Source organism: Emydura macquarii, unplaced genomic scaffold (assembly GCF_026122565.2).
Source record: "Emydura macquarii macquarii isolate MOO-44397 ecotype Brisbane River unplaced genomic scaffold, CSIRO-AGI_Emac_v2 contig_1876, whole genome shotgun sequence".
Classification (NCBI taxonomy): Eukaryota; Metazoa; Chordata; order Testudines; family Chelidae; genus Emydura; species Emydura macquarii.
In genome coordinates, this window is record NW_027132013.1 from 29,429,530 (window position 1) to 29,455,914 (window position 26,385).

At 40.0% G+C, this 26,385-nt stretch overlaps 1 protein-coding gene and 1 long non-coding RNA gene across 6 annotated transcripts in view; one reads left to right on the forward strand and one right to left on the reverse strand.

The window, feature by feature from the left end:
* Positions 1–21,854, reverse strand: part of CDIN1 (CDAN1 interacting nuclease 1) — a 169,759-nt gene extending 147,905 nt beyond the window's left edge. For all 4 annotated transcript variants that reach the window (XM_067558056.1, XM_067558055.1, XM_067558058.1 and 1 more), the window contains exon 1: positions 21,623–21,854. In XM_067558056.1, coding sequence (XP_067414157.1) covers positions 21,623–21,723 — 101 coding nt within the window. In that variant the 5' untranslated portion in view covers positions 21,724–21,854. The remainder of the gene's footprint in view (positions 1–21,622) is intronic.
* A 175-nt stretch (positions 21,855–22,029) lies between these two features.
* LOC137159710 (uncharacterized) overlaps positions 22,030–26,385 on the forward strand; it is a 98,627-nt gene continuing 94,271 nt past the window's right edge. For both annotated transcript variants that reach the window (XR_010921710.1, XR_010921709.1), the window contains exons 1-2: positions 22,030–22,149; positions 24,598–24,665. This is a non-coding gene — a long non-coding RNA (uncharacterized lncRNA). The remainder of the gene's footprint in view (positions 22,150–24,597; positions 24,666–26,385) is intronic.

Sequence of the window (26,385 nt, forward strand, 5' to 3'; positions counted from 1 at the left end):
TCAGCTGAGTCAGGCTCACGGAGCTCGAGCTCGTGCTGTGGGGCCATAAAATTGTAGTGTAGACATTCGTACTTGGACTGAAATCTGGGCTCTGAAATAACACAAGGGAGGTGGATCTCAGAGCCTGGGCTCCAATCCAAGCATCTACACTGCACTTTTGTAGCCCTGCAGCCGACCCAGGCTCTCAAACTTGATCCCTTGGGTTTTTTATGGCAGCATAGACATACCCTAGGTGACCACACTCCTATAGCTGAGGCCCATAAGTTACAGTAATGGGGTCACACTGTACTCATATTGTTACCAGCGAGCATCTTTTGACAGATTGGTCCCATGTTTTCATTTCCATCTATATGTTCAGGCAATTATATGGTTCCCCCAACAGCATAGTGTCATATCAGGATACTTCAAGCCCATCTGATAAGGACTGTGTGGCAGAAATATAGGAGATTTGTCATAATATATAGACTTAATTTGATTTATATGAAAGTAATTTCACTTGATAGTCCCCCTTACTCTTTTTCCCTTTAAATCTGATTTGAGCACATAACCTATTATTTTTCCTCCTCCTTTTTTCAGTCATATACTATCCTTCAAAATAGTAAATGCACCAATGCCATTTTAGAAGCATATTTTTCCTTTTATACTTATTAATTTCAACTCTAAAGATAATCTGACCTTGTATTTATATTTAAAAAATTAGAAAAATACTTTGGCATGTATAAAAACATATATGTGCCACTTAAAAATTCTTTAAAATAACCCCCCAAAGCACATTATTTGCTAGGAGGAGTATATAATCAAATTTAGAAAACTATAAATTATATTTAAATTTAGTATTTACAAGCAATTAATTATAAAAACAACCAGGTGGCTTTCATTACATAAATTACTGTGTCAGTGGCCTCATGCTGCTACTGTATTTAGCATTTGCATGTGTCACATGTCAAGTGCATATAGTGTTGCTAACTATATCCAGAGCACAATGAACACCTTAAAAGTCATCAAAGTTTTTAATAACATCATTATAAGTAGTGAATTAAAAAAAATGTAATGTTTTCCTGATGGTTTCTATAAAAGATGATAATCTTCAGTATATAATTAAAATAATATGTAGCTCTAACCAAGTCTGGAAGTTATTTTTTCCATTGCTATATATAACACAAGTACAATTTTAAATCCTGTCTGTTTTGTAAAATTAAAGATTTAAAGAAAGAAAAACATGTTTACAGATAATTACATTGAAGGTTTAGGATTACAAATCCTAACAATATATTAAATTTCATTAAGTTATACCTCTTTCTTACAAACTGCTAAAGCAGTGTGATACTCTGCTACTTTATTTGATGTTATTCCTTTATAGTATGTTAACTTACAGGTGTAGAAAGAGCATAGACCTTCGAAAGTCTGCTTCCACATCTATAAGGAGGGATAAGACAAATTGAATCCCCCACTTCCTTTCTTAAAAATGTGATTGAGAGTATGAACTATAAGAGATCGTAAAATCCAAGCTGTTCCTTAGACCTGCATTATATATTTTTAAAATGTCACTATTTCACACAGGCTACCACACCTAGTGGCAAGAATTTACAGAGAACATCTGAGAAAGGGATTCACATGACATGATACAACTCTCCCCTGCAGTTTTTATTTCATTTTATTTCCCACCCCTCAATCTAAAAAACACAAAGATTTATACACTTCCTAAAGCACTCTTAGTGCCCTTTGCATCCCTCTCTTTAAGGTGGCATGATCACAGTACTCTCCCTCCTTCTGTAAGAGAGGAAAAGAATAATTCTATTTGAAACCTAATCCTTGGACTAGATGAAAGGAAGTCACCTTGAATGCAAGTATTTGCTAACCTTGCATGGTGGCCAGCCATGTCATTCATCTGAACTGCCAATAATCCATTGTCTGAAGAGTAGGTGGCTGAGTGGTTCAGCCACTTGACTACACTCCTGAAGGCTGTGGGTTTGAGTCTCACTTAATCTCACACTGAAAGGATATCTCCATTTCACTCAGCTGTAAAATGGTTACATCAGATGAGGGCATTCAAAGATGGTTAGAGGCGATGCTGGCCATATTGCTCCCTTGTGCGCTGTTGACTATGAAACTGTTGTACCTTAGCTGCTTCAGCCTTATGAGCCATGGGGGGGATGGAGGATTTTGAACTTTGATGAAGCAAGGAACAAAAGGCACCATTAAAAGAGGAGGTGGAGGCTGAGATAGTACAAGGGAAACCTAACACCCAAAATTACTGTTGAACAAAGGGGATTAGCTCAATTTACAGCGCTCAAGTCACATGATTGTTCAAATTTTGTAATGCAATGGGGGAATTGTCGAAATATAGTCAACATGAATATGAATGAGTTGTTTTGATTTAAGTTAGTGCATACACAGAGTCTAGGATTTTCAAAAGGAGCCTAAAGGAGGTGGGCACCCAAACTTAACTGAAAATCAGTGGGACCTGGACACCTTACTCTCCTATGCCCCTTTGCAAAATCACAAGAGATTTTTAAAACTTAGCCATTTTAAACTTACAAAAGTGACCTACACGGAAAAGAAAAAAGATTGTTGCCTTAGTTGCCTTATGATGTATAAAAGACCTGAAAAATTATTGTTTCTATTCGTTCTTTACATTAGAAATATCAGGTCTTAATATGCTACAGGAGTCCTAGGAAAACTGCAGAATTAGAGGAACCATACCACCACAAAAGGCAAGAAACTATAAAGTGAGAATTCAGAACAGAAGGGATTTTTAGTCAGACTGTTTAAATTTCTGTATGTTATTGTTAACTCATTTTTCCTGTTAAACACTTAGGGAAAAAGTACTCTGTCAAAGATTCAATACCTCTACTCCTTAAATTGAGGCTTCCAATCCAGTTCTCCGGTAAAAACAGAGATATCAAGACCTGGGTTTTTTGGGGTTTTTTTTAAAGCAGCAATTTGAGAATTGCACAAATGAAAAAGGACACTGAAAGATTGGTAAACAGTTTTCCTTTATGGAATATTAAAATTGGTAAAAAATATCTATTTTATCAACTTTCATTCTGCAGTAATCTCTTCTGCCCCCCCAGAATAGCAAACCTATAAACTGTATTGTGAAAATAACATGACACTCAATTTTTCTTGGTACCACAATGTATTTTGTTAATGTATCAGTTTTCATTAAACCAACCACAAACAAATCTTTAACATAAAGTTATGACTGCTTATATGTAATCTGTTACCTGGAAAAAAAAAAAAACCACAACAGAAGGACTCTCTAGCCATCTAATCACCATATCAATGACACATGCCACAACAGAGAAGCACTAGTTTATTTGATTGATCATGGTAGATAAACTCCAAATAACAGAGAAATTAACAAATGCTTGACATTTGCTCAACATCCATTATTCTGACACTGCTTTCAGAATTTCAAAGCCTGGGAGTATGCTTAATCAACATTCATATTCCCTAGTGAGCTACAGGCACCATATTGCGCTCCGCCTTAGTACTGATGAAAACTGCATATTGGCCATTTCCAAAATGTTCTGGGACTCCACCCAGGGCCCCTTCTCTCTCTTGTTCCTGTTCTGCAGTTTTCTTTTAAACACTTCCAAGACAAAAGCATCTGCCAGTTTTTCTCTCTGGGGATGTATGCAAAATGAACTTAACAGTTTTAAGGCAGGAGAAAACCTCACATCTAAATTCATTCATGGAACAGAAAAGGGCCTAAGAGGCCTCTCCAGGGACAAAACCCTGCTGAAATGTTCCCCGACAACAGTGGGAGCTTTATAAAATCTAAGTCCAGACAATTTCCAATTCAAATGCCCAGCATAGCATGACCTTTGTCAGATCTATGAGTCCTAGATGCACCCACTATTTTTTTATTCTAACCAGCACAGACATTAGACAGAGCACTACAGCTAAGCAGGAGGTTCAATATTTGCATGCTCTTCTATTGTGAAAATGTAACAGTGACAGCACTGTGTCGAATTCTTTTCCCTCTAGAACTTTAACTCCATAGGAGAGGCATAGCTGACAGATGACTCTCCCAACATCTGTGTTATGTACACTGCACAGCTGAAGAACCTTGGATCAGTATCACAGCATCTTGGAAATGACCTACACCTTTTTTATATCTACCCATTATCTGAAAAAAATATACTATTTGAAAACATACTATGATTTTAACAAAAATTAAATATGGCAAGAAAGATTAAAATAATTTATAATCATTAAGCTGTTCACATAGCAGCTCAACATATGTTGTATAAATGTCTTATACAAAATAATTTATCAGACCTGACATGTTGCACATCATATTGTATTATTTAATATGCTTACTTAAATTTCATGGATCAAGCGCCACTTCTAAAAGCGCACAGAAAGCCCGAGAAAAATATTTCTTCATCTTCCATGATTTATTTTGATTACCTTTTACAGCTACATGACAAAGTGGAACTCACAAAATTACAAGGTTAAGGTTTACACAGCTATTGCTTCATATACTAAAATATAACAAATGGTTCCACGTCTGTGTAATATTTTACTTGCATTTAGTATTCAGAGCATACTACACTAAGCACTTATTTTTGTACTGAATATTTTAATGATTTTAAATAGTACTTACAATAAACACTCTGACCCAAGATAAAATGGTAGTGTGACTTGTACTTGGATTATATTTGTTAAGGAAAGACTAACAAGCAATAAATTCTACAAATTAAACCAAATCTATTGTTATCAATATGTAATAAATATTGAGAGGAAAAACAAACAAAGAAAACAAACCAACCAACCATGAACAGGAAGAATTCTCAAATGTCACTTGAGAAGTTCGGTGTGGTTCCAGGTTCCTAGTGTAAATTTAAACATATAGTTTGATCTTCTGTTTTAGCAGGAAGGTCAGAAATTGTATGCACAATGTGGACAACAGGACTCCTGCTTAGGAAAGGGATAAATTCAGAGGCCATACTGAATTACTAGAAAAATTATTTAAACGAAACCGTTCTTTTCTATGAAAGCCCGTCGTTCTCTCAGACTGCTGATGACAAGGGAATTGAACAGATATGGATGAAAATCAATGCCCTCTCCTCTCACCCTACGTTCTCTTTTTGGAGAATTAAATTTCGTGATTAAAAGGTTGCATTTCTAATCTCAACCAGAATAAGGAATAAACATATTTCTCATGTAAATGTCAGTTCACTAGTTTGACTGAAAACACAAACTATCTTACTTAAATGGCTCAATCACTGGCATGTCTGCCAAGTACTTAAAAATACAAATCTCTCTCTTTCTTCTTAGTCTGTAGGAGAAATAGCTTGATTAGTTTACAGGTTTTCATTTCTTTATATTTTTGTGTGTATGTGTAAGTAGGGGGGAGGGGTTGCTCATCTGGGTGTATTGATGGAAAGCACAACTGAAGAAATGAATTTTTCATTTAGCTCTGAAAATAGCCAGAATTCTATGGTCATAGAATCATAGAAATGGAGGGCTGGAAGGGGCCTCAAGAAGTCATCAAGTCCAGCCTCTGGACTGTGGGAGGACGTAGTAAACCTAGACCACCTCTGACATGTGTTTGTCCAAACAGTTTTTAAAAGCTTCCAATAACAGGGACTTCACAATCTCCCTTGGAAACGTATTCCAGAACTTTATTACTCTTAGAAATCCTTAGAAAGGTTTTCCTAATATCTAACCTAAATCCCTCTTGCTTCAGATTAAGCCCATTACATCTTGTCCTACCTTTAGTGGAGGTGGAGAACAATTGATCCCTGTCCTCTTTATAACAGCCTTCATTTATTGGAAGACTTATCAGGTCCCCACTCAGTCGTCTTTTTAAACATGCTCAGTTTTTTTTTTTTTTTTAACCTTCCCTCATATGTCAGGTTTTATTATTATTGTTGCTCTCCTCTACTCTTTCCAGTTTGTCCACATCTTTCCTAAATTGTGCTGCCTAGAACTGGACACAGTACTCCAGCTGAGGCCTCACTAGTACAGCACGACAATTACCTCCTGTGTCTTACATACAACTCTCCTGCTAATACACCCCAGAATCATATTAGCCTTTTTTGCAGCCTGTCTTTTGCAGGAGTTCCATAGTCTAGGTACAGCTCCTGTAAAAGTTCTCTCTCCTGCATTCATGAGCCCCTCTCTATTGACTGACAGTTTCATTGTTCCAGTGGAAAATAGTTGTAGTGGAAGGCCATGGTAAGAGGGAGAAAAAAATCTCATAGACGACTCTGAATCTCAGAAGTTGTCATGAACTTCCTTCCGTGGGGAGCTAGTGCAAGGAGCAGATCACTGGTCTGATGTGTTCCTGGTAATCTATTCTAAGCAGATGAGCTGCAGCACTCTCTACCAGTCTTAGTTTTATCAGAATATGCGACTTCACTCCTATATACAAGCTGCTATAATAAGTCTGGAGGTCACAAACATGAAAACTCATTTGTGGGTTTGTGTCTGATAGAATGGTGTGCAGTCTTCTGTCCAGCACAGATAGAAATAGGTGCTTTATGTCACCATTGCTACTTGGGTATCCTATTGAGGGATGAGTTCTAAAGGACCCCATAAAATAACGTGAGTAAAAACACTCATTCCTATGACTGAGGGTATTATCTGCATACTGCTGTTTTGTTCATGTTGTCTCACCAGTTCTCCAAACAGTTTTATATGTGTTGTATAACTTGGGGAACTGGATTAAGCCAGTGAGATGCTGCAGGTGAAGGAATAATTGCCCCTACCACCAATTTGGGGTCCATCTGAGAAGAACTGTGCCATTTCTGGGCATTTTTGTTCACCCCTACCGCTTCTTGGAGGCAGGGCAGGAACGTATGGTGATCAATGGTACCAAATGCTACATAGACACCTGACAAAGGCTGGGTATGGATGTACTTTCCTTTTGTATGTATCCATCAGAGCAGCCTAATTCTGTTCCGTACAATGCCCTCATCAGAAGTCCAAGACAAACAGAGATCCAGGATACTGAAAAGTGGCATTGGGGATTGTTTATTGCTAGCTTCCAGATTTATCTTGTTTAGAAAAGTGAGATTAAACACTGGGTGGTAGCTCAAGAGATCTCTAGCATAAAGCAATATTTTTTGTAGTACTGGATGGACTACAAGATGGTGCTTTAGGTGGTTGGTAGATTCCTCACATAAAAGGTGGCCATCTTTTAGTAGGGGTCCCAGGTATTCTCTACTCTCTTCCCACTCAAGGGCAAGGGTCAGAGCAAAAAAAATGAGTGTGTCTTCACAGGACCAATAAAATATTGTAGTTGCTAAAAGCCAGAAACATGGTGGAACTTAACATAAAGGGTGAAATCTTGGCCCCACTCAAGTCAACGGGAGTTTTGCCATTGTGTTTAAAGGGACCAAGATTTCATCTTCAGTACGCAGGACAAAAATGAGTACAATTAGTCTATTCCTTTAACATTGACTCTGAGAAGTAAGATATTGTTTCCTTAAACTTTCTTCTGAATCAAGCATCATGGTGGATTGCCATTAAAATAATAAAGTAAAAGTGGAAAGAGAAAGAGAAAAAAAGTTACTGTACTATAAATTCTCATTGAAATCCTAAAACTATTTCTCAACATGAAATTCAATTTAGTTTTTTAAGATTATTTTCAGGTTGCAGACTATTATGCTGATTTTACTGAATAGGGCACTTAAAAGGATAAACAATCACAAAAATGACTGTCACAAGAGCATATATTTTATTTTATTTAGTGATGTGATAAGCTTAGGAGTGTATATCAAGACCAAAATGGTCTTGGTCATTAATTTAGGCAATAAATCATAGGTCTTGCCAACAATGATGGCAAACAGATGCTAACAAGGAAATGTATTATTTAATATTGCCATGTGTTATAAAAATGTGTGTTTAAGACATGTCTTAAATTTTTATAATAATTGCATTTAATACATTACTGTTTTGACACATATAAGAATCAAATTTATAGATCCCATTCTGTATATGTTTCCTCTTCTATGAATATGGAGCATATTCTGGAGATTTAAAAAAAAGAGCAAGAGGGAAAGTCTTTGTAGTGCATGTTTACAACCTTCTCTTGCTGTTTTGCAGTGAATACTGTCAGTACTGAAACTCATTAGACTACACATATGGACTTTACATAAATAGCAGTTATTCAGAATTCCCAGGAAACACAAATAGCAATGAAATTTTAAACATTTAAATTCTGAACTGTGGTAGCTACATTTTTTTCTTGTCTATCGGATAGCAAAGATCCCAGTGTTTGGTACAAGGTTAACAAGGACTTCAAAAAATATAAAAGGTCAATATAATCCATGATAAATGTTGCAATTTATGTAACTTGGCAAAGTTTTATCCTACTACTCACTTTGTTTCCCTCCCACCTCCATTAGTTTAATTCTTCTAGTGCTATGGTAAAATGTTCATCAACAAGATTCTTTGAAGAGTCATTAAAAACAAAATCTCTTTCAATTCTTCTCACTGACACCCATCATCTTTCCAAGAGCTATGAAAGCCACAAAGCATTGCCCTTTGGTTCAACTACTGAAATCTCAGGGAAAACAGTCATGATTTTTAGTCAGTCCATCCACATTAAAAGCAGAACCATTGTGCACATCTGTCTCTCTTTCCACCTCTGCCTCTCCCCCTCCCCCTCCAGTACAGCAGGCTATGCATGGTTTCTCAGCAGGTAGAGCAGATTTTAAGACTATGTTGACTTTTTCAAACAATAATCTTCGTTTCACTATAACAACATGAATACTCAGTTAATGCCTTTTTGTTTGTTTGTGTATCCTTTTGTTTAACTTTCCTTTTCAATCAGCTCTCCCAAGTACCAGCCCAGTTCTCCTTTCTTGCAGGTGCTACAGTCAGTGCTTTAAAACACTTGAGGAATCAGTGATCAGAGTATGGAAACTAAATTCTCTTCATTAAATCTACTGAAGCAGATATTAAAAATGCATTTAATATACTGGCGATGGTTGGTGGGCATCACTGACTGTGACAGGCCAGTTACTGATGAGCTGCTGTCAGACAGCCTTCTCAGCAGGAATCTCTGTCTAAGGCTGCTGAAGGACAGCAATATCTTCCCTTGTGTGTAAGCTCTATTCATCTCCCAAGTATTTACTAAATCACAGGCCTCTGCACACAAACCCAGCGTTTCAGCGCATGCTAACAAATGATGGATGGCCTAGTCAATTCGTTATGTCCTGAAAGCGTGATTTCCTGCCATTCCAATCATCAAACCTCTAGAGCCTTCAGAGCTGATCAGTCCTGGAGAATATATTTTGCAGGCTCTATTAAAGGAGTAGAGGTTCCTTCCATTAGAGTCTCAAACTTTTTTCCTCCTGGCTGATTTTAAAAAAACATACACACAAAACCATCACTATTATCTGGGTAAAGTGTTCAGTGTTAGGATGTATATCATTAGTATATTAGCAAAATAGGACTTCCCTAGAACATTAGCTAGTGAATTTAATTTGGCTAAATAAAATAAAAATATTCTAACATTTTATAGTAAACCCATATATAATACTTTATAGAATAAGATATGAAGTCTTTATTATATAACCTACAGAGCTTCTAAAACTTATTCTTGTATAATGCTGTTCATTTGAACAAACACCTTCTAAAGGAATAGATCTTTCACAAGGACACATTCTCTTTGTATTATTCAATCCCTGTGAAACATATCTACCCAGCTCCTGTAATTGTATTCCTGCAAACAGGATAAGCCATTTAGGAATAAACTTCATGTGTTCCAAAGATAGCTTTACTTCTTTGACAGTCAACCTTTTAGATTTTTTTTTTTAATTCAATAAGGTAATATTTAACACTTTTTCTACATGCTAGAACAACATTTTATATTTCGCTTTGCTAGTCAATGACATACAGGAGCAAAACACACATCTCATACCTTTTACTCAAACAATCAAACAAGTTGGTCTACTGCAGCTAGAGTGCCAGATGTGCTAAGATATATTTTGGTTCATGGTGGGGAACAGAGCTGAGCTAACAAGTAAATAACCATCTGGTGATCCTAAAAACTAAGTCTTTTATTTCTCTACTTGCTAGGTATGATCCATCCAGTTCCAGCACAAACCTCTTCACATTGCCCTGCCATTCACCTCCAGCTTGACCTGGAGATTAAGCTCACTTTTATTGCACACAAAGGTCATCTGTATTAGGTCAAAATTCAAAGTCCCTTGTCAGCTAAGGTTGATATATTCCAACCTTTCCTACTCTAATGCATCAAATTTTTTATGGTGAGGTCATATTCAGCAGACAGTGTATTCAGCAATTTATTGTGCCATTGTAATATAGCTCAGACTATGATTGTCCAAAAAGCTATCACATGAATAAAATATTTTTCACGATGATGTACCGAATCTCTTCTTCCCGTAAAACTCTTAACTTGGACTTGTTTTCAGACTTCAGAAAAATGACACCATAAGTAATTGTAAAGTACAATCAGAATTACCATTTTTACCATTATAGTCTTTTGCTACGTGAAACATGACTATAACGATAGCCCCAAATCCATGAGTCAATTAAAAATCACATATGGTCAGTGTTAAATCTTCCACTCCATCCTTACTTAACAGCCACAATAATCTGGCGTTTAAATCCACAGACATCTGTTTGTCTTTCTGAGGACACCAAGGTTGCTTCAGGATGAAATACCTCAAAGGATAAAAGAGCTACAACAGTTATATTCCTATCCTACTAATTATTATTACTAACATATAACTTTGGAAAGCAAAGTATGTTGCGACCAACAAAAATGAGTACAATTAGTTTATTCCTTTAACAGGTTTATTTCTTTTCTCTGTATTTAAGACAAATGCACTAATATATAACAATAGTGTTTTGGAGTAATGCATACTTCTAGAAAATTTATTTCCAGATATGCTTAAACAGGATGCTGTAGTCTTTATACTTCACCATTAAGTCCCACCAATTTCAATGGGTTTTGAATAAAGGCACAGGCTGATTTTAACACATTTGCTTTTGTACAAATTACTCAGGACAAGAAAGACTCACTCTATATCTAGCCAATATGACTACTACAATTCAGATGCTTTCCCATGTGACACAGTTCCCGCTCCACAGCCATCATGTTCCACATTTCATAATTGTAACAAGTACTGCTCTCTTTAAATATGAACAAGCAAAAGAAATAAAGTAAAAGTGTCACATCTCAGCTATAACAACACTGCACACACCTCAGAATAGACAGAGAGAGAGAGAGGAAAATAAAAAAAGTCTTCAACCCAATGTTCTTACCACCTTTAAGTATGGACCAATCTACTTCACAAATGTAAATGAAAAAGCAAAAACAAAAACTTTAAAAGGAACAATGTGCAGTTCCACACAAAAAAATAAGTCTTCCAACTTTCTTCTTCTCCATTAACTCTTTTAGAGTGGAGTAAGCACAACTTTCATTTTGGCTGCACACTACTGCAATCTCATGTGGATTTTGGTCATTTCCATGCAACTTGTCTTGCAAATGTAGTGAAAAGTTCAGGTCAAGTCTTGAAAAGAGATTTTGCATTTTAGCATTTGACATAAATTGTGTGCACGTTTGCAGGGTTACTTATACACAAAGCTGTTGGGAAGCCATATTCCACTTTGCTGAGTAAGCTTCACTAAGAACCACGTTTTCAGTCATACAGATACTTTACTTCATGGCTAAAATGTAGATTAAAACACCCCCAGAATTCAAGCATTCAGTCTTTTAACAGATTCTTTATAACAGAAGTTACTATTTTCACACTTCAACTTACTCAAGTAATTGGGGACTTAAGTCAAAATAACTTTATAGTGAATTAGAATGTAACAGAGTTCACTGTAATTGGTTGTTATGACATACAAGATTTCAGTAAATTTATACAGAATTTTTCAAGCCTCCAACTTTCCAAGATCTCATTGCATATTCTCAGTACATTTACATGCTTAGCTAAATGTAGCTTGAAGCATAAGTTTAATTTTATATTATATTAGCTTTTGCTACAAATACTATTGACAAAACAAATGGTAGTGTAACATACCAGCCGTAAATGATGGTATTGAGTTTGAAGGCTCACAGGCAGGAAAAAAAATTAAACCCTCTCAGGGAAACTAGTATTTGTGTAGGCTGTTGAAGATGGTATATATTCCAAATAAACTAAACTGGTGCACTATTGCAAAGAGTTGCCCCTTTTAAAGATAACAATTGAAACATATAATGACTGCTTAGGTGTACATATCAACCAAGAGGGCTGAATCCTGGTTTTTCCTCACGAGTAGTCCCACTGAAATCAATGAGATGATTTGTGTAAGCAAGGCATGAAAAATTCACTCACTGATGGCCAGTGGGAAAATTTTCTCAGAAAGCGGTAAGTTGGAGCAAAGCAGGAGGTTGTAGCTATGAATTTCTGCCATATTTAAAAATTCATTTTAATAACAATGTTTATAGTCCTTTCAGATGCAAAGACAGCCTTCCATGTGCAAGTGCAAACTGTTACACTGCTGTTTTCTTAAGTCTGAAAACAAACAGCCCTCTGCTCCTTACCAAACTTTCCCAATCTCCCTCACCCTTGCCAATCACTTTCACTGCTACAACAGTAGAAACTCATTTATGAATACCAGAAGTACAAATTGACAAGTCAACCCACACCTGATTTGGAACCGGAAGTACACAATCAGGCAGTGGCAGAGAACAACCCAAAAAAAGAAAAAAAAATCAAATACAGTACAGTAACATGTTAAAGATAAACTACTAAAAAATAGAGGGAAAGTTTATAAAAAGATTTGACACGGTAAAGAAACTGTTTCTGAGATAGTTTAATATGGTTAAAAACAGCATTTTTCTTCTGCACTGTAAAGTTTCGAAGTTGTATTAAGTCAATGTTCAGTTGTAAACTTTTGAAAGAACCACCACGTTTTGATCAGAGTTATAAACAACCTTCATTGCCCAGGTGTTGATAATTCTGAGGTTCTACTGTATTCATAAACCCATGGGCAGTAGTGAAACTGACAAGAATCGTGTCAATTTTACACTGCTGTTGCTTAGAGCTTTCCCAGGCAGTGGCAGACTCAGGGACAGATGCTATTCATGAGAAAGACGACACATCTCATTTCTTCCCTTACAAAATAAAAGAAGGCTGGGAAAGGTAAGACAACAGGAACCCTCACCCTTCCATCTCAAAACAGCGAAAAGCTCTGGATGGTAGTGATGGTGCTGGAGGAAGAGGAAGAGCGAGTGCTGATTTCATTTATATATGTTTGATAAGATTACAGATTTGGTTGAAAGAGGCAATAGTGTTGATGTAGTATACTTAGGCATATGACTTGGTGCCACATGACATTTTAATTAAGAAACTAGACCCCCACAAAAATCAACATGGCATTAACTGAGTTAAAAACTGGCTACCTGGGTCTCAAAATTTAATTTTAAACAGGGAATCACCTTTGAGCATGTGTGTTTCTAGTAGGGTCTCACAGATAATGTTTCTTGGCCCTATCATATTTACCATTTTTTATCAATAATCTGGAAGAAAAGATAAAATAACCACTGATAAAATTTGCAGATGACAAAAAGATTGCAATAGTGGTAAATAATGAAGAGGATAGGTCGCCAATACAGAGCAATCTGGATAGCTAAGTAAGCTGAGCATATACAAACAATAGGTACTTCGGTACAAAGAAAAGTCTATCCTGGAAAACAGTGACTGAAAAAGACTTGGAATCATGGTGGATAATCAGCTCAATATGAGTTCCAAAAGAAAACGGCAGCCTAAAAAGCTAATGTGATCTTTGAATACAGAAAGAAAAGAATAAAGAGTAGGAGTAGGGAGGTTATATTATCTCTGTGTTTGGCACTGGTGTGACCGCTACTGCAATACTGTACCCATTTCTGGTGTCCACAGTTCAAGAAGGATATTGAAAAATTTGAAAAGATTCAAAGAAGAGTCATGAGAATGATCTAAGGATCCATGTCTTATAGTAAAAGTGCCATGGAGCACAATTTATTTAGCTTAATAAAAAGGTTAAGGGGTGGTTTTTTTTATTGGCAATTACCTTGGCTTGTTGGACTTTTGAATTAAGAACATAGTCTATGGAGCTGCAGCATTGCACCCTCCATTCTAACAAAGTGGAGTTTGTTAGGCAATTTAAATATAAACCATTAAAGTTCACTGCATTATTTTATTAGAAGCTACAGATGGAAAAGGCCTATCAGTTTTGTGGTATGAAACTCATGGCACCCCAACTGCACATTACTCAATACACAGAACTAGCACCAGTTTAACAAAAGTGTGATGTTAAACCAGTATGTTAAACTAGTGTAAATTTGTGTGTTGACACTCATATCAGTTTAGACTGTCCACAATTCAAGTTGCATCAGTTTGCCTAAAGGTATGATGTTAAACTGATTTAGTTAAATTGGTGCAAATTATGTGCATAGACCAGAACTGAGATGAGGAGGGCTTTGTAAATAGAGGAAAGGGAAAGCTTATTGAAGATTATGGGCTGGTCTACACTGAAAACTTACATCGGCATAGCTATTTCTATCACAGGTGCGAAAAGTCCTCACCACCGATAGACATAACTACGCCAAGAATTCTTCCATCGACCTAGCTACCTCCTCTTAGGGAGGTGGATTAACTACAGTGACAGGAGATCCCCTCCCATTGTTGTAGTCTGAGGCCTTGTCTACACTAGGAAATTTTGTCGACACAAGTTACAGCGATGATCAAAAAATGCTGTAATTACAATGCTTGTGCCTGTCCACCCAGTATTCACTGTGTTGCTAAAGCGCATCCATACTTGGTGCTCTAGCATCGACAGTGAGAGCAGTGCACTGTGGACACCTATCCCACTGTGCAACTCGCCACCTTGTGCCACTAGGGGTTGTGGGAAGGTGAAGAGAATCGCAGTGCATCATGGATGTGGATTCAACATCCTATGATGCAGTGATTTCCATCCCATCATTCCATGGGTTTCCGACTGCTTTTTGCCACATTTTTCAATGGCCCGAGTTTCCTGAGCACCCACCATCTAACTGAAAGGATAGATCCTGCATTGCTACTGTTCACTGTTGTTGTCAGTATTCTGAATACATCACTGCTAGTAATGCACTATATCATCAGCTCCCAATCGGAACTGGAATCCGAGACATCTGATCTACTGTGTACTGTGCAAACGAACAATGCTGGATTATTGTTGGCATTCACGAAGCATCTGCAGTCAACACACTGACGCTTTTGGGCATGTGAAACAAGCACTGATCGTTATGTGTGTCTGAGATGACGAGTAATGGCTGCAGAACTTTTGAATGCGCAAAGCCACCTTCATGGAACATTTTGTGGAGCTCATCCATGCCCTGCAGCACAAGGACACTAGAATGAAAGCTGCCCTCTCAGTGGAGAAGCATGTGGTGATTGCCGTGTCAAAGCTGGGAACGCCACACTCCACTGGCCAGTCGCTAATCAGTTTGGAGTCAGGAAGTCCACTGTTGGCGTTGTATTATTGCAAGTGTGCAGGGCCATTAATTGAGAGTCTTGGTAATGTGCATGAAATAGCAGATGACCTTCGCAGTGATGGGATTCCCTATCTGTGGCTGGACGATAGATGCCACACATATCCCAATCTTGGCCCAACCATCTTACAACAGAGTACATCAGTAGAAAGGGGTACTTCTCTATGGTACTGCAGACACTTGTGGATCACAATGGGTGTTTCACTGACATCAGCGTGGATTGGTTAGGCAAGGTGCATGATGTACACATCTTCAGGAACACTGCAGACACTGTACTGAAAGCTGCAAGCAAGGACTTTTTTTCTAGCCCAAAAGATTCCAATGCTGAAATGCCCATAGTGATCCTGGGACACCCAGCCTATCCCTTAACGCCATGGCTCATGAAGCCTTATAAGGGAAACCTGGACAGCAGCAAGGAGCGCTTCAATAACAGGCTGAACAGGTGCCAAATGACTGCTGAATGTGCGTTTAGCAGATTAAAAGCTTGCTGGTGATGCCTTTATCGCCACTTAGTCCTAAATGAGGAAAATATTCCCATGGTTATAGCCGCCTGTTGTGTGCTCCATGATATTTGTAAGCTAAGGGTGAAAAGTTTCCCCTTGGGTAGAATGGCCAGTGGTGGATCGTCTTACAGCTGAATATGAACAACCATATGTCAGGGCTATTAGAAGGGCACAATAGGGCCCATCGAATCAGGAGAACTTGAGGAACTATTTTGACAATGAGCACCAATAAGGTGTTTTTGTAAATAGTACTATTTACTATTAGTGCCATGCTACAACTGCTATCCAGCTTGCATTGTGTATCAATGTGAGGTGCAACCACCATGTGCAAGAGACAAATAAAGATTGCTTATTCTTCAGAGTATGTCTTTATTAAATAACAATAATTCACAACACACATGAATAGCTCAGCTGAAGGGGAGAAAGCAGTGAGGGGCAGTGTGAGCTATGACAGCTGGGTATAAGTCCAGCTATCGTTCTGGAAGCTGTCTGAAGAGGTGGAGTGAATACGATACTGAGATGGGCCAGGAGCTTGGTATGAATGTGTGGGTGGAGTTTGGGGAGGGAATGGAAAGCAGTTCTGTATTGGCTGCAAGAGGGGACAAGCACGCATTAATTCAGTCTGCTATCACTTGCTCCTGGTTTTCCCTCCTCTCCTGCTTATCAATTTTCGGACACAGTATGTCTCCATGCCCCTTTTTCTTTTTTTGCCTCAGAGGACTGGAGGAGTTCTTGGAACATCTCCTCTTTGCTCCTCTCTGATTGTTTTCTTATCAGCTGCAGGCGCTCAGCAGATGTGGAGGGTTTTCTTGTCAAGGGCACATCTGTAAAAGCCCAGTAAATAATGAACTGAAGCATTATTGGGAGTGCAATAACAGCATTGATGCATTACTGTAAAATATAGCTCTTTCTCACTGTCCCCTGGCAAGCGCACAGCTTGATGATTAACCAGGGCATGGTGAGTTGTGCCTGGGGAAAAGGGCACTCAAGCTGGGGAAAGGGTTCTGGATGGTTGTTTGGGGTAGTGATGCAGTAGATAGGGACAAAATTTCAAACTGTGTTACCATTTTCCACAGGGCCCAGAGAAGCTGATATCTCACTCCTGAAAGTAAGCAGGGCTGCTGGGGTGCATCTTCTCCATGCAAACAGCTTTAAACTGGGTCCTTGTGCTGCTCGCCTGTGTGCCGCTTTGGTCCCTGCACAAGTGATAGCTGATTGGCACAGGAAAGTTTCCTACAAAGGGGGAAGAAACAAAGCAGCTCTGCTGAGGAATCTCCATCAGAGGATTGGTGAGTACCTCCAGGAAAGTTTCCTAGAAATCTCTCTGGAGGATTCCTGTGAAATCTCGATGTGAATTAACACACTTCTCCACCACACTGCCTAGCAGAACAGGGAATGGGAAGCACATGCAAACACAGCTATTCTTGTGCATTTCTATCCCTTCAACCAGCTGTATAATGCAACAAAACAAAGGACAGCTGGACCTCAGGTAACCCAGCAGCATCAGCTCAAAAAAATCACTTACCTGAGCTCCTCTCTCCTGCATCCTGCACGCCAGAGCTGTAGGGCTGGAACTGCTCAAACCCTCTGGGGCTGGGAAGAGGTCCTGGCTCCCCATGTCAGCAAACGACCCAGTCTCCTGCTCCGTATCATCCTCCAACTCTACCTCCTCGTCCACGATTTCATTGGGCTGAGTCCGGTGTCTGCTGCCTCTGATGCTGCAGAGGTATGCACAGGTTTCTTGGCAGTGGATGTGAGGTGGGGTCATCGCTGAGGATGCCTTCCAGCTCCACACAGAAGTGGCAGGTCTTTGGCTCTGTACCAGAGCAATGGTTTGACTCTCTAGCCTGCTGGTACCCTTGCCACAGCTCACAGATTTTCGCACAGCACTGCAGCGTGTCCCGTTCACAACCCTTCTCAGTCATTAAATGAGAAATTTTACCATACATATCGAAGTTCCTTCACCTGGAGTGGAGTTGGGACTGCACAGCCTCCTCTTCCAAATGCTGATCTGATCCAGAAGCTCCAATGTACTCCAAGTGGGAGAACGTTTGGTGTGTGAAGTTATCAGGTCAGCTGGGAAGATGAGATGTGAGCTCTCCACACTGACCAAGCAGGAAGTGGAATTTCAAAAATTCCTGGGACTTTAAAGGGGGTGGGGTGGATGGCGGAAGGACAGCAGAGTTCAAACTTTTGACCAGAGCAGTCAGGATGGGCATTGTGGGACACTTCTTGGAGGCCATTTACTGTGACAGAACCAAGCATAGTGTCTGTTCTGATGCTTTGTCACTAAAAGTTTGGCAGAAAAAGCTCTATGCCTCTCATTGAGGTGGTTTTATTTTGTCACACAATCAGGGGAGTTGGGTCGGCGGGGGGTGACTGCAGTGTGTACACCATCACTGCTTCGATGCAAAAAGCTGACTTTGGTTGACAAAAGTCACAAGTGTAGACCAGGCCTGAGTCTACAGTAAAGTTTTACAGTGGCGTAGCTACAGCTGTGCCGCTCTAGCGTTTTAAGTGCAGACATACCCTTATTCTACAGCTAACTGTACAAGGGCTACGTCTACACTAGAAATGTTAGAGCGGCACAGGTGTAGTTGCACTGCTGTAGTATAGACGCTTATTACAGCAATGGAATTTTTCCATCAACATAGCATGTCTATACCAGGAGCTTAATGACATCACCCAAGGTATGAAACTTTTCACAGCTCTGAGTGACATAAGCTAAGCCAACCTAACTTTGTGGAATAAACCAGCCCGAGTGGGCTAAGTGGACTCCATTCTCTGCAAAGCTGAAGCTACTTCAGGGGTCTCAACTGTTGAAAAACTTTTTACATTTATTTTAAAATATTAAATATTGGAGGAAGCTGGGAGCTTGCTTTGTAACTGAAACGGAAGCCCAGATATTTGAAAGCCCTCTCATGGACACTTCAGTTGAATGATTTTTCCCAATTTTCAGCTTGCTGATTAATAAATTCCATCAGACAGCGGTCACTGTCATAAAAAATGCAACCACAATTTGCATATTTACTTGCTACCTAAGCAGAGTTTAATGAGTGAAGCAAAAAGGAGGCTGAACTTCCCTCTTATTCTTAGAAATCGTGCATCCAGCTCAATGTTGAAGCATATTGGTAGCAAGGCGCAGAGAAATTGGCATTGCTGTTTTCCATGATTTATTTTCTGGAAGGAATACATTTAGGCGATGGGAGGATCAGTACTTCAGAGTAGCTCACCAACACTAGAGGCCTTGTCTACACTACAAAGATAAGTTGACCTATGTTAAGTCGACTTACAGCCACTGCATTAAATACTGTAGTGGCTGATGTCCAATTCCCCTCCTTGGGTTGGTGGTGTGCATCCTCAGCAGGAGCTGCTCCACCGACCTAAGAGGGGCAGTGTGGGGGAGCTGATGCTCCTGGCAGGCTGCCCTGCCCTCCCGCTCCCCGGGGCTTCTCCCCTCCCTGTTCCCCGCCGGGGGAAGCCGCCCGAGGCTTCTCCCCTCCCTGTTCCCCGCCGGGGGAAGCCGCCCGAGGCTTCTCCCCTCCCTGTTCCCCGCCGGGGGAAGCCGCCCGAGGCTCCTCTGCCCTGAGGAGCAGGATCTGCCTCAGCTTCTTGCCCCCTCTCCTGCCCACTATCCATTGGGTAGCCTTGTCAATTTGGAGCCATGAAATTCATAAGAATGACAGCCAATAGCTGATGTAAGGAACACAGTGTCTACACTGATACCGCATTGCCCTAACTCACCTCTCACTGAGGTGGTTTTATTATGTCGGCATAGCAGGAGAGTTACATCGGTGGAAGGAGAGTTTTAGTGTGTACACCACCGCTGTTTTGTCGACAAAACTCTGTAGTGTAGACTAGCCCTAAGGCTTGGTCTACACTAGGAACTTATGTCGGTATAACTACATCTCTCAGAGATGTAGAAAATCCACACACCTGTGTGATGTAGTTATACTGACTCATTTAGACAGTGTTTTGTCAATGGAAGGGCTTCAGTTGACATAGCTACCGCCTCTGGGGGAGATGGAGTACCTTTGCTCATGGGAAAAGCTCTCCCATCAGCACAGGTACCATATTCACAAAGTGCCATATTGGCACAGCTGCACTGGTGCTATAAGTGTAGACAAGCTCTAAGCTCACATTTAAAAAAATTGCTTAGTATTGCTTAATTTATCCTGCAACGAAGCTAGTCTTAAAAGGAGATGAATGACCATGTGGGATAAGGTGTGCTGAGGTAAAGGAAGCAGTTCAAAAGTTTTAAAACTTATGTTTAGACTCTTCTGTACTGATTGCCATAAAAAAGTACCTCTGACAATAATGAATTTATCCTGAAGCATTATTATCCCCATTTACAGACGAGAAGTCAAAGAATAGAAGGTTAATGCCCCAGTCCTAGTGTCAGATCCATCTCTGAGGAGCCCCTTTGGTTTCTGCAGGGTTTGCCCATGTGGATCAACTGAAGAAATGGTGACTATGTGACTTGCTCAATGTCACACAGAAAATCTGTGGCAGAGCTGGAATAGGGCCTAGATATCAGTCCCAATAAAGTACCTTAACCACTGTCCTTTTCGGCCTTAGCAGCATCAGCAGGTTTGTTGGGAAATCTACTTTATATCCACCCACAGCGCAATGAACTTCCTAAGTTATTTAAAAAAAAAATCGTTCATACTGCCAGTTACTATAGCGTGCCTGATATTTTGATCCGAATTGCCTATCCCAAGCTATACAACTAATTTTAGTTAAGCCAAAAGCAGCAAATTGCAATCCACCAAAAAACAGATGTAATGCCTATGTAAAGCACTGAAACTATAGTCATAAATACCCAGAAAGCGTAAGTAACATCCCACATCGCTGCTACTATCACCTCATAACCCTCAAACCACCCCCTTCCCAAAAGACTGGGAAAAAAGATGGGCTTTGCAGCCTCCTGAAGGCTAACAAACAGGGCCTCTATCACAGCTGAAAGGAAGCAAATACAAGAAATGAGGCCCAACTCCTCATGGAGAACATTCTACCACTCGTGATCTTCAATTTAATTCAAGTGGGCATTTACCTTACTGCCTTTGGTGATCTTAACTGCAGCAGCGATATCAGAAGGGGAGATGCTAATCTTGGCAGGTAGTCCCTGATTGGGCCTTCATCCAATCCCGCAGTGATATGATGTGCAAGGAAAAGTTACAGCAGGGTCTGCTGCAGGCCATTCTTTTCCTTTCTCTGTTTGGAAGGGAAATGGCATCCCAAACAGGATTCCATCTCAGTTCCCCACAGTCAGAAATCACCACAATGGTGGCTCACTCAGGCAACTAGATCCATCTGGAGTTTGGGGGTCCATGTTGGGTGACCATAGATCTCTTATTTTGAGGGGCATCCTTTTTTTCCAGCACGGCCTGCGTTTGCCATCAGGTCAAACATTACCCACAGACGACCCTACGTTGCACTATGAGCGTTTGTGTGTGTGAGATCTTGCACCACGTAGCATTTCGTGCAGGGCCGCCCTTAAAAACAAGCTCTAGCTCATATTGTCCACGCATGAAGACTGAGGCCACGGCCACCCCACCAGCCCAGAGGAGTAGGGGCTGCACTGGTATAGGGTGGCAAACCAGGGGGTGTGAAGTGGGGACAGACTTACCCAGGGAATCTCTCCTTCAGCTTCCTCAGGCTCTGTCTGGTGGGCTGCACGTGCCCCAGGAACTGGGCTATTTCATCATACTGGGCTTTGCTCAGCTTCATGCCTCGCACTCAGGAAACCCCAAGTCGCACAACGCGGTGCAGCAGCTACTGCAGCCGCCGGGGTTGGCAGGAGGGGCGGCTGCTGCAGCCGGGAGTGGGGGGAGGGGTCGCGCGCGCCCTGGTTGGGCGGAGAGGAGAATGGCGCTGCAGCCGCACCACAGCACTGATAGCCACGCACCGCGCGGCCGGCGCTGCGAGCCCAATGCCCATGCGCGGGAGCCAGCCGGTTCTTCGCTCTTGCAGCGCCGCGACGCCCCGCCCCTCCCAAGCAGTGGGAGGGGGGGACGCGAGCGGCGGCGGCGGTGAGGGAGGAGTTAGCGGTCCGAAGGTGGGGGAGGCGCACGCCTCGCATGTGTGCATGCGCTGCATTGGGCCGCATCACTGCCTGCTGCCGCAGACAGGCTCTCCTAGCCTGACCCCGAGAAGGTAGCTAGCGGCGCTGGCTCTGCAAGCTGTCACCGCTTTCCCGCTACTGGTGCAATTGTGGAGAGCCCAGGCTGCGTGGCCCTCCCCGCTGCAGTGCAGCGTCACTGGCTTCATGGCTGCGTGACGGTGGAGGGCACCTTGCAGTTGCTGGGTGCTGCCCGTAGCCCCAAATGGTTGCATAACGTAGCGCTGTTCTTTGCCCCCGTGGGAGGTAGAGGTGCACCCTAGGAAGGACCAGTTTGGAGAGGGAAGGCCGGGGGAACGCATGAATCCTTCACTCACCCGGAAGAGGCTGCAAAGATGGGGGTGCTTGTGCCCATCCCCGACCCACAGCCCCGACTGGCAGTGCCAAGAGTGTGGCTAAAGGCATCAAAAAACTTGTGTTGACATTCAGGGGCGAAGTCTGGGAAGAAGAGAAGTTGGCACCCTGTGTGTGTGCCCAGAGATTTATGGGTCCTAAAACTGGTGCTCCCAGGTCACATCTTGGTCACCTCTGTTACCTTTAATCCCCCTCTTCCTTAGTCCTTTTCTATCTTCAAGAAGACACTGATGTGCCAGTCCCTTGTTTCAACTTGTGTATTATTTTTAAACTTAAATTACTTTTCACCATTGTCACTGTTCCTTTATCTGCTTCTCTCAGTTTAAACAGTATAAATATATTGGTCAATATCATATTGGTTTCTAGTTAGCTTCTGCTTCTCATGCAGTATTGCTGCAAACTATAATGTTAATGTATCTAGCAGTACTTTAACCCCCAAATTAAACATTTTAAAATAGGATTTTATAAAATACAATGTTAAGAAAAATGTTCCTATTATGGATGTTTACTTTAGTGCTGTGTATTTAAGAATTGTCTAAAAATACCTGGAAGATAGGAGCTCCTTTTTAATAGATATTTGTATGTTGTTACCTCCTTCTTGATCCCTCTTAGACAGTTCACAGGGTCTCATGGGTTGTTTTGGTTAGGAGGAGAAATGATGAGTCAGGGATTTCTTTGATGAAATCTTGTTTATTTACAAAGTCTTGTTTCCCTGAAGACAGCAGAAGTCAAATAGAAGTTAGCTTCTTTGCTTACAGTTCCAGTCCTCTTTGGAAAGCCAGCACTTAACCAAAAAGCTCTTTCTCAGCTTTTTCTTAGAGTCAGTCATACTCCATGGCTTCTGGAGCTACTTTGTGTATTCCCTGTGTGTTTCTGCCCCTTCTCTCTCACATACACCCCTGCTATCAAATCAATCCCTTGTCCCTGCCTTTACATTCTTCCCACATAGTTCAGATTCCTGGATGGCTTTACATATGACCATTGGCCACGGTTTTGGGTGGTGGCCCCTATTGTTTTACATATTGCTAAATAAAGGGATGTTTAATTATTCCCTCACTTAGCCTGAATGGAAGGCAGCTGTTATGTCCATCAGCTTCAGCAAGGTTTCTCCCAATGCCCAGAATAACAGTGTAAATCTGAAAGCCCTGATTCTGCAAAAATTTATCCCTGTATTTAACTTTACACATGCTAAGTCAATGGGCCTATTCACATTTGTAAAATTAAGTACATCTATAAAGTCATAGTGCCAACATCAGGTGTTTAGGTATAGTGAGTCAAGCCTTAAAAATCCATTAACTGATTTAAAAATCATGAGAGATTAAATAATAAAATGTTGAGATCTTTGTGTTTGCCTCCTGGTTTTGAGCCTTTGAGCCTTTGACTTTATATTTGGGGTGACAGCTCCAGTCAGGCCAGATGGGGTGTGTATGGGGGTGCAAATTTTGTGCTTGCCCAAGGCTTGCAGTTGGGGAGAGGGCACATTTTCAAGTTTTTTTGCTACCATGAGAGCTAGATATTTACTTATAAGAAAAAAGTAAGCTAATATTCTCACAAGGGTTGTAAGAGCTGGGGCTTTAAGAAAAACAACAGATATTTCAAAATGAGTGATAAATTTATGCTTGTAGGAAACAACAGGCTATGTGCTGAAATGTTTGGAGAACAGGATAGTAATTAACCTTCCAATCCCACAGCTGACTATATGCAGGGTACTCTGGTGTGTTCACAGTCCCCTTGACTTCTGTGGGGCTGTCTGTTGGCCCCACTGTCTTCCTATGGGGAGTTGTTTTTAGAATTGTGGTCTAAATAAACAAAATATATTTTTAAGTTTCAGTGAGAACAATGATTTGTTTTCACTTCAACATTCCTGTGCAGAAATTTCAACCAATTTGGTACATTTCACCTAGTGCTTGAGAAGCATAAAGTGAAACTGGCTAGAAATAAACATGAAACAAATCAGTCTATTTTCAGTATCCTTACTGAGAAAAGTTAACAACATTATTGGTTATTACTGGTAAACTATTTTAAAAAAAGAAGTTTAATAATTTAAAGTATTAGTGACAGATGCCAACAATTTTTATTTAAACACACGTTTTAACCTAATGGTAGATCTTTGACTTCTTTTTCCATAGACATGGAGAACTTGGCCCCATACTAACAAGACTGCATTTGTCCACTGATTACTTTTGGAACAGCAAAGGTAAGTTAAATTTGTAAATGAAAAAATAGTAGTATAGGCTCCAAGTCTGCAAGTTCTTCCATGCAGGCAGTCCTCATAAAAGAACCCATGCAGAACTCCTTGAAACTAGTAGACCTCTGCCCATGTGAGACAAAATGTAGGATTGAGGATTTATTTCCAACTTTTAAAATATGAATTAGGCCCTGATGCTGTAAAGGCTAGTTACATGTGTAAAGGCTAGTTACATGTGAGTAACCTCACTGACTTCAGTGAGATTAGCCATGTGAGTAAATTTATGTGCAGGCATAAGTAATTGCAGAATAAAAACCTAAATATAATAAAAATAATAAAATAGCTTTTTGATTAAAGACTGCAGTGCCAGTGATTTGTTTGTCTACATTTGAAATGGTATATTGTCTGTGCAACTCTATTTAAAAAATGTGGACTGAGGATTCCAATTAAAAATACACTGATTTTTGTTACAATATGACTTTTTCTAAAAGGCTTGATTTGTTGTTTTTTAAAACATTGGTCAGTACCAAGACACCAGGATATGCCATAATTTCCATAGAGTGTGAGCTGTCCGGGACACTTTAATACAGACGTGTCACAGAAACATTTGATAGAAATTGAGAGAGAGCACAATTTTAATGGTGGTTTGTGTCTGAGGTCAGCACGTGTGTTTGAAGTTTAGAGTTTGAGGACTGTGCTTGTTTACCTGAAGTAAACCAAAGAAAGGAGAGGAAAACAAGGCAAAATATCAGCAAGGGAGCATTTTTTTATAATTGCTGTCTGCAAACGTTACTAACTATGCTACAAAAATATTACAAAGAAAATTCAATAGTTCTATTACAAATTATTGTTTTAAAAATTTGGAGATTAATTTCAATTGTTAAGACATGAAGCAGGGAATTTAGTCGTGTTTTAAGAGCAACTCTCAATGCAGTCTTAACTATGGATTTGCTACTGAGGCCTCCATAAAATGTGTATGCATATATATTTGTATATGGATATATTTATGTCTATATAGTGCCTCAAAGAGCTTAGAACAAAAGGAAGTATATAGTATTTATACATATATAATGCTTAAGTAGGGGGCTTTTGCCATGTTTATTTTATCAAATCCAGCATATAGTTTCTAGATTTAAAAATATGATTTATTCTTAAACACAAATATAGGGTAGGCAAAACTTAGAATAAATGTTGAGCTTACTATTCCCATGGAAACTTAGTAAGAAAAATGGAGGAAACACATTTGAATACAGGAGGACTGATCACAGGTTCACAGCTGGCGTTTGTTTCTTACTGAACTAAATACCACTTTCCTGTCATTTTTCCCCCTGCATTTTCTTATTAGCAACAGAAATTGTAGCATTGAAAAGAATGGAAATAATACATGCATTCTCTCTCATTTGTCTCTTATGCTTCCACCAAGGTGGATTGATTTAAATCAAGGTGATTTAAATCATTGATTGATTTTCTTGTTGATTTAAATCATGATTTAAATCAAGTTTCCCACTGATATTTCTTCACATATTTCTTAAACAACGGTGCAAATTTGATCACTAAAACATGTTAATTTACAATTCAGTACAGTAGTTTACAACATCTAGGAGGGTATACTTTGTGTAAGTTTTTAGATAACTTGATTTTTATTAATTTAGGAAATAGTACATAATACTCATTACCTGTGTCAGGCTGCAGATGCAGCAGCAGTACATTAGGAATGGTAAGAACTAAA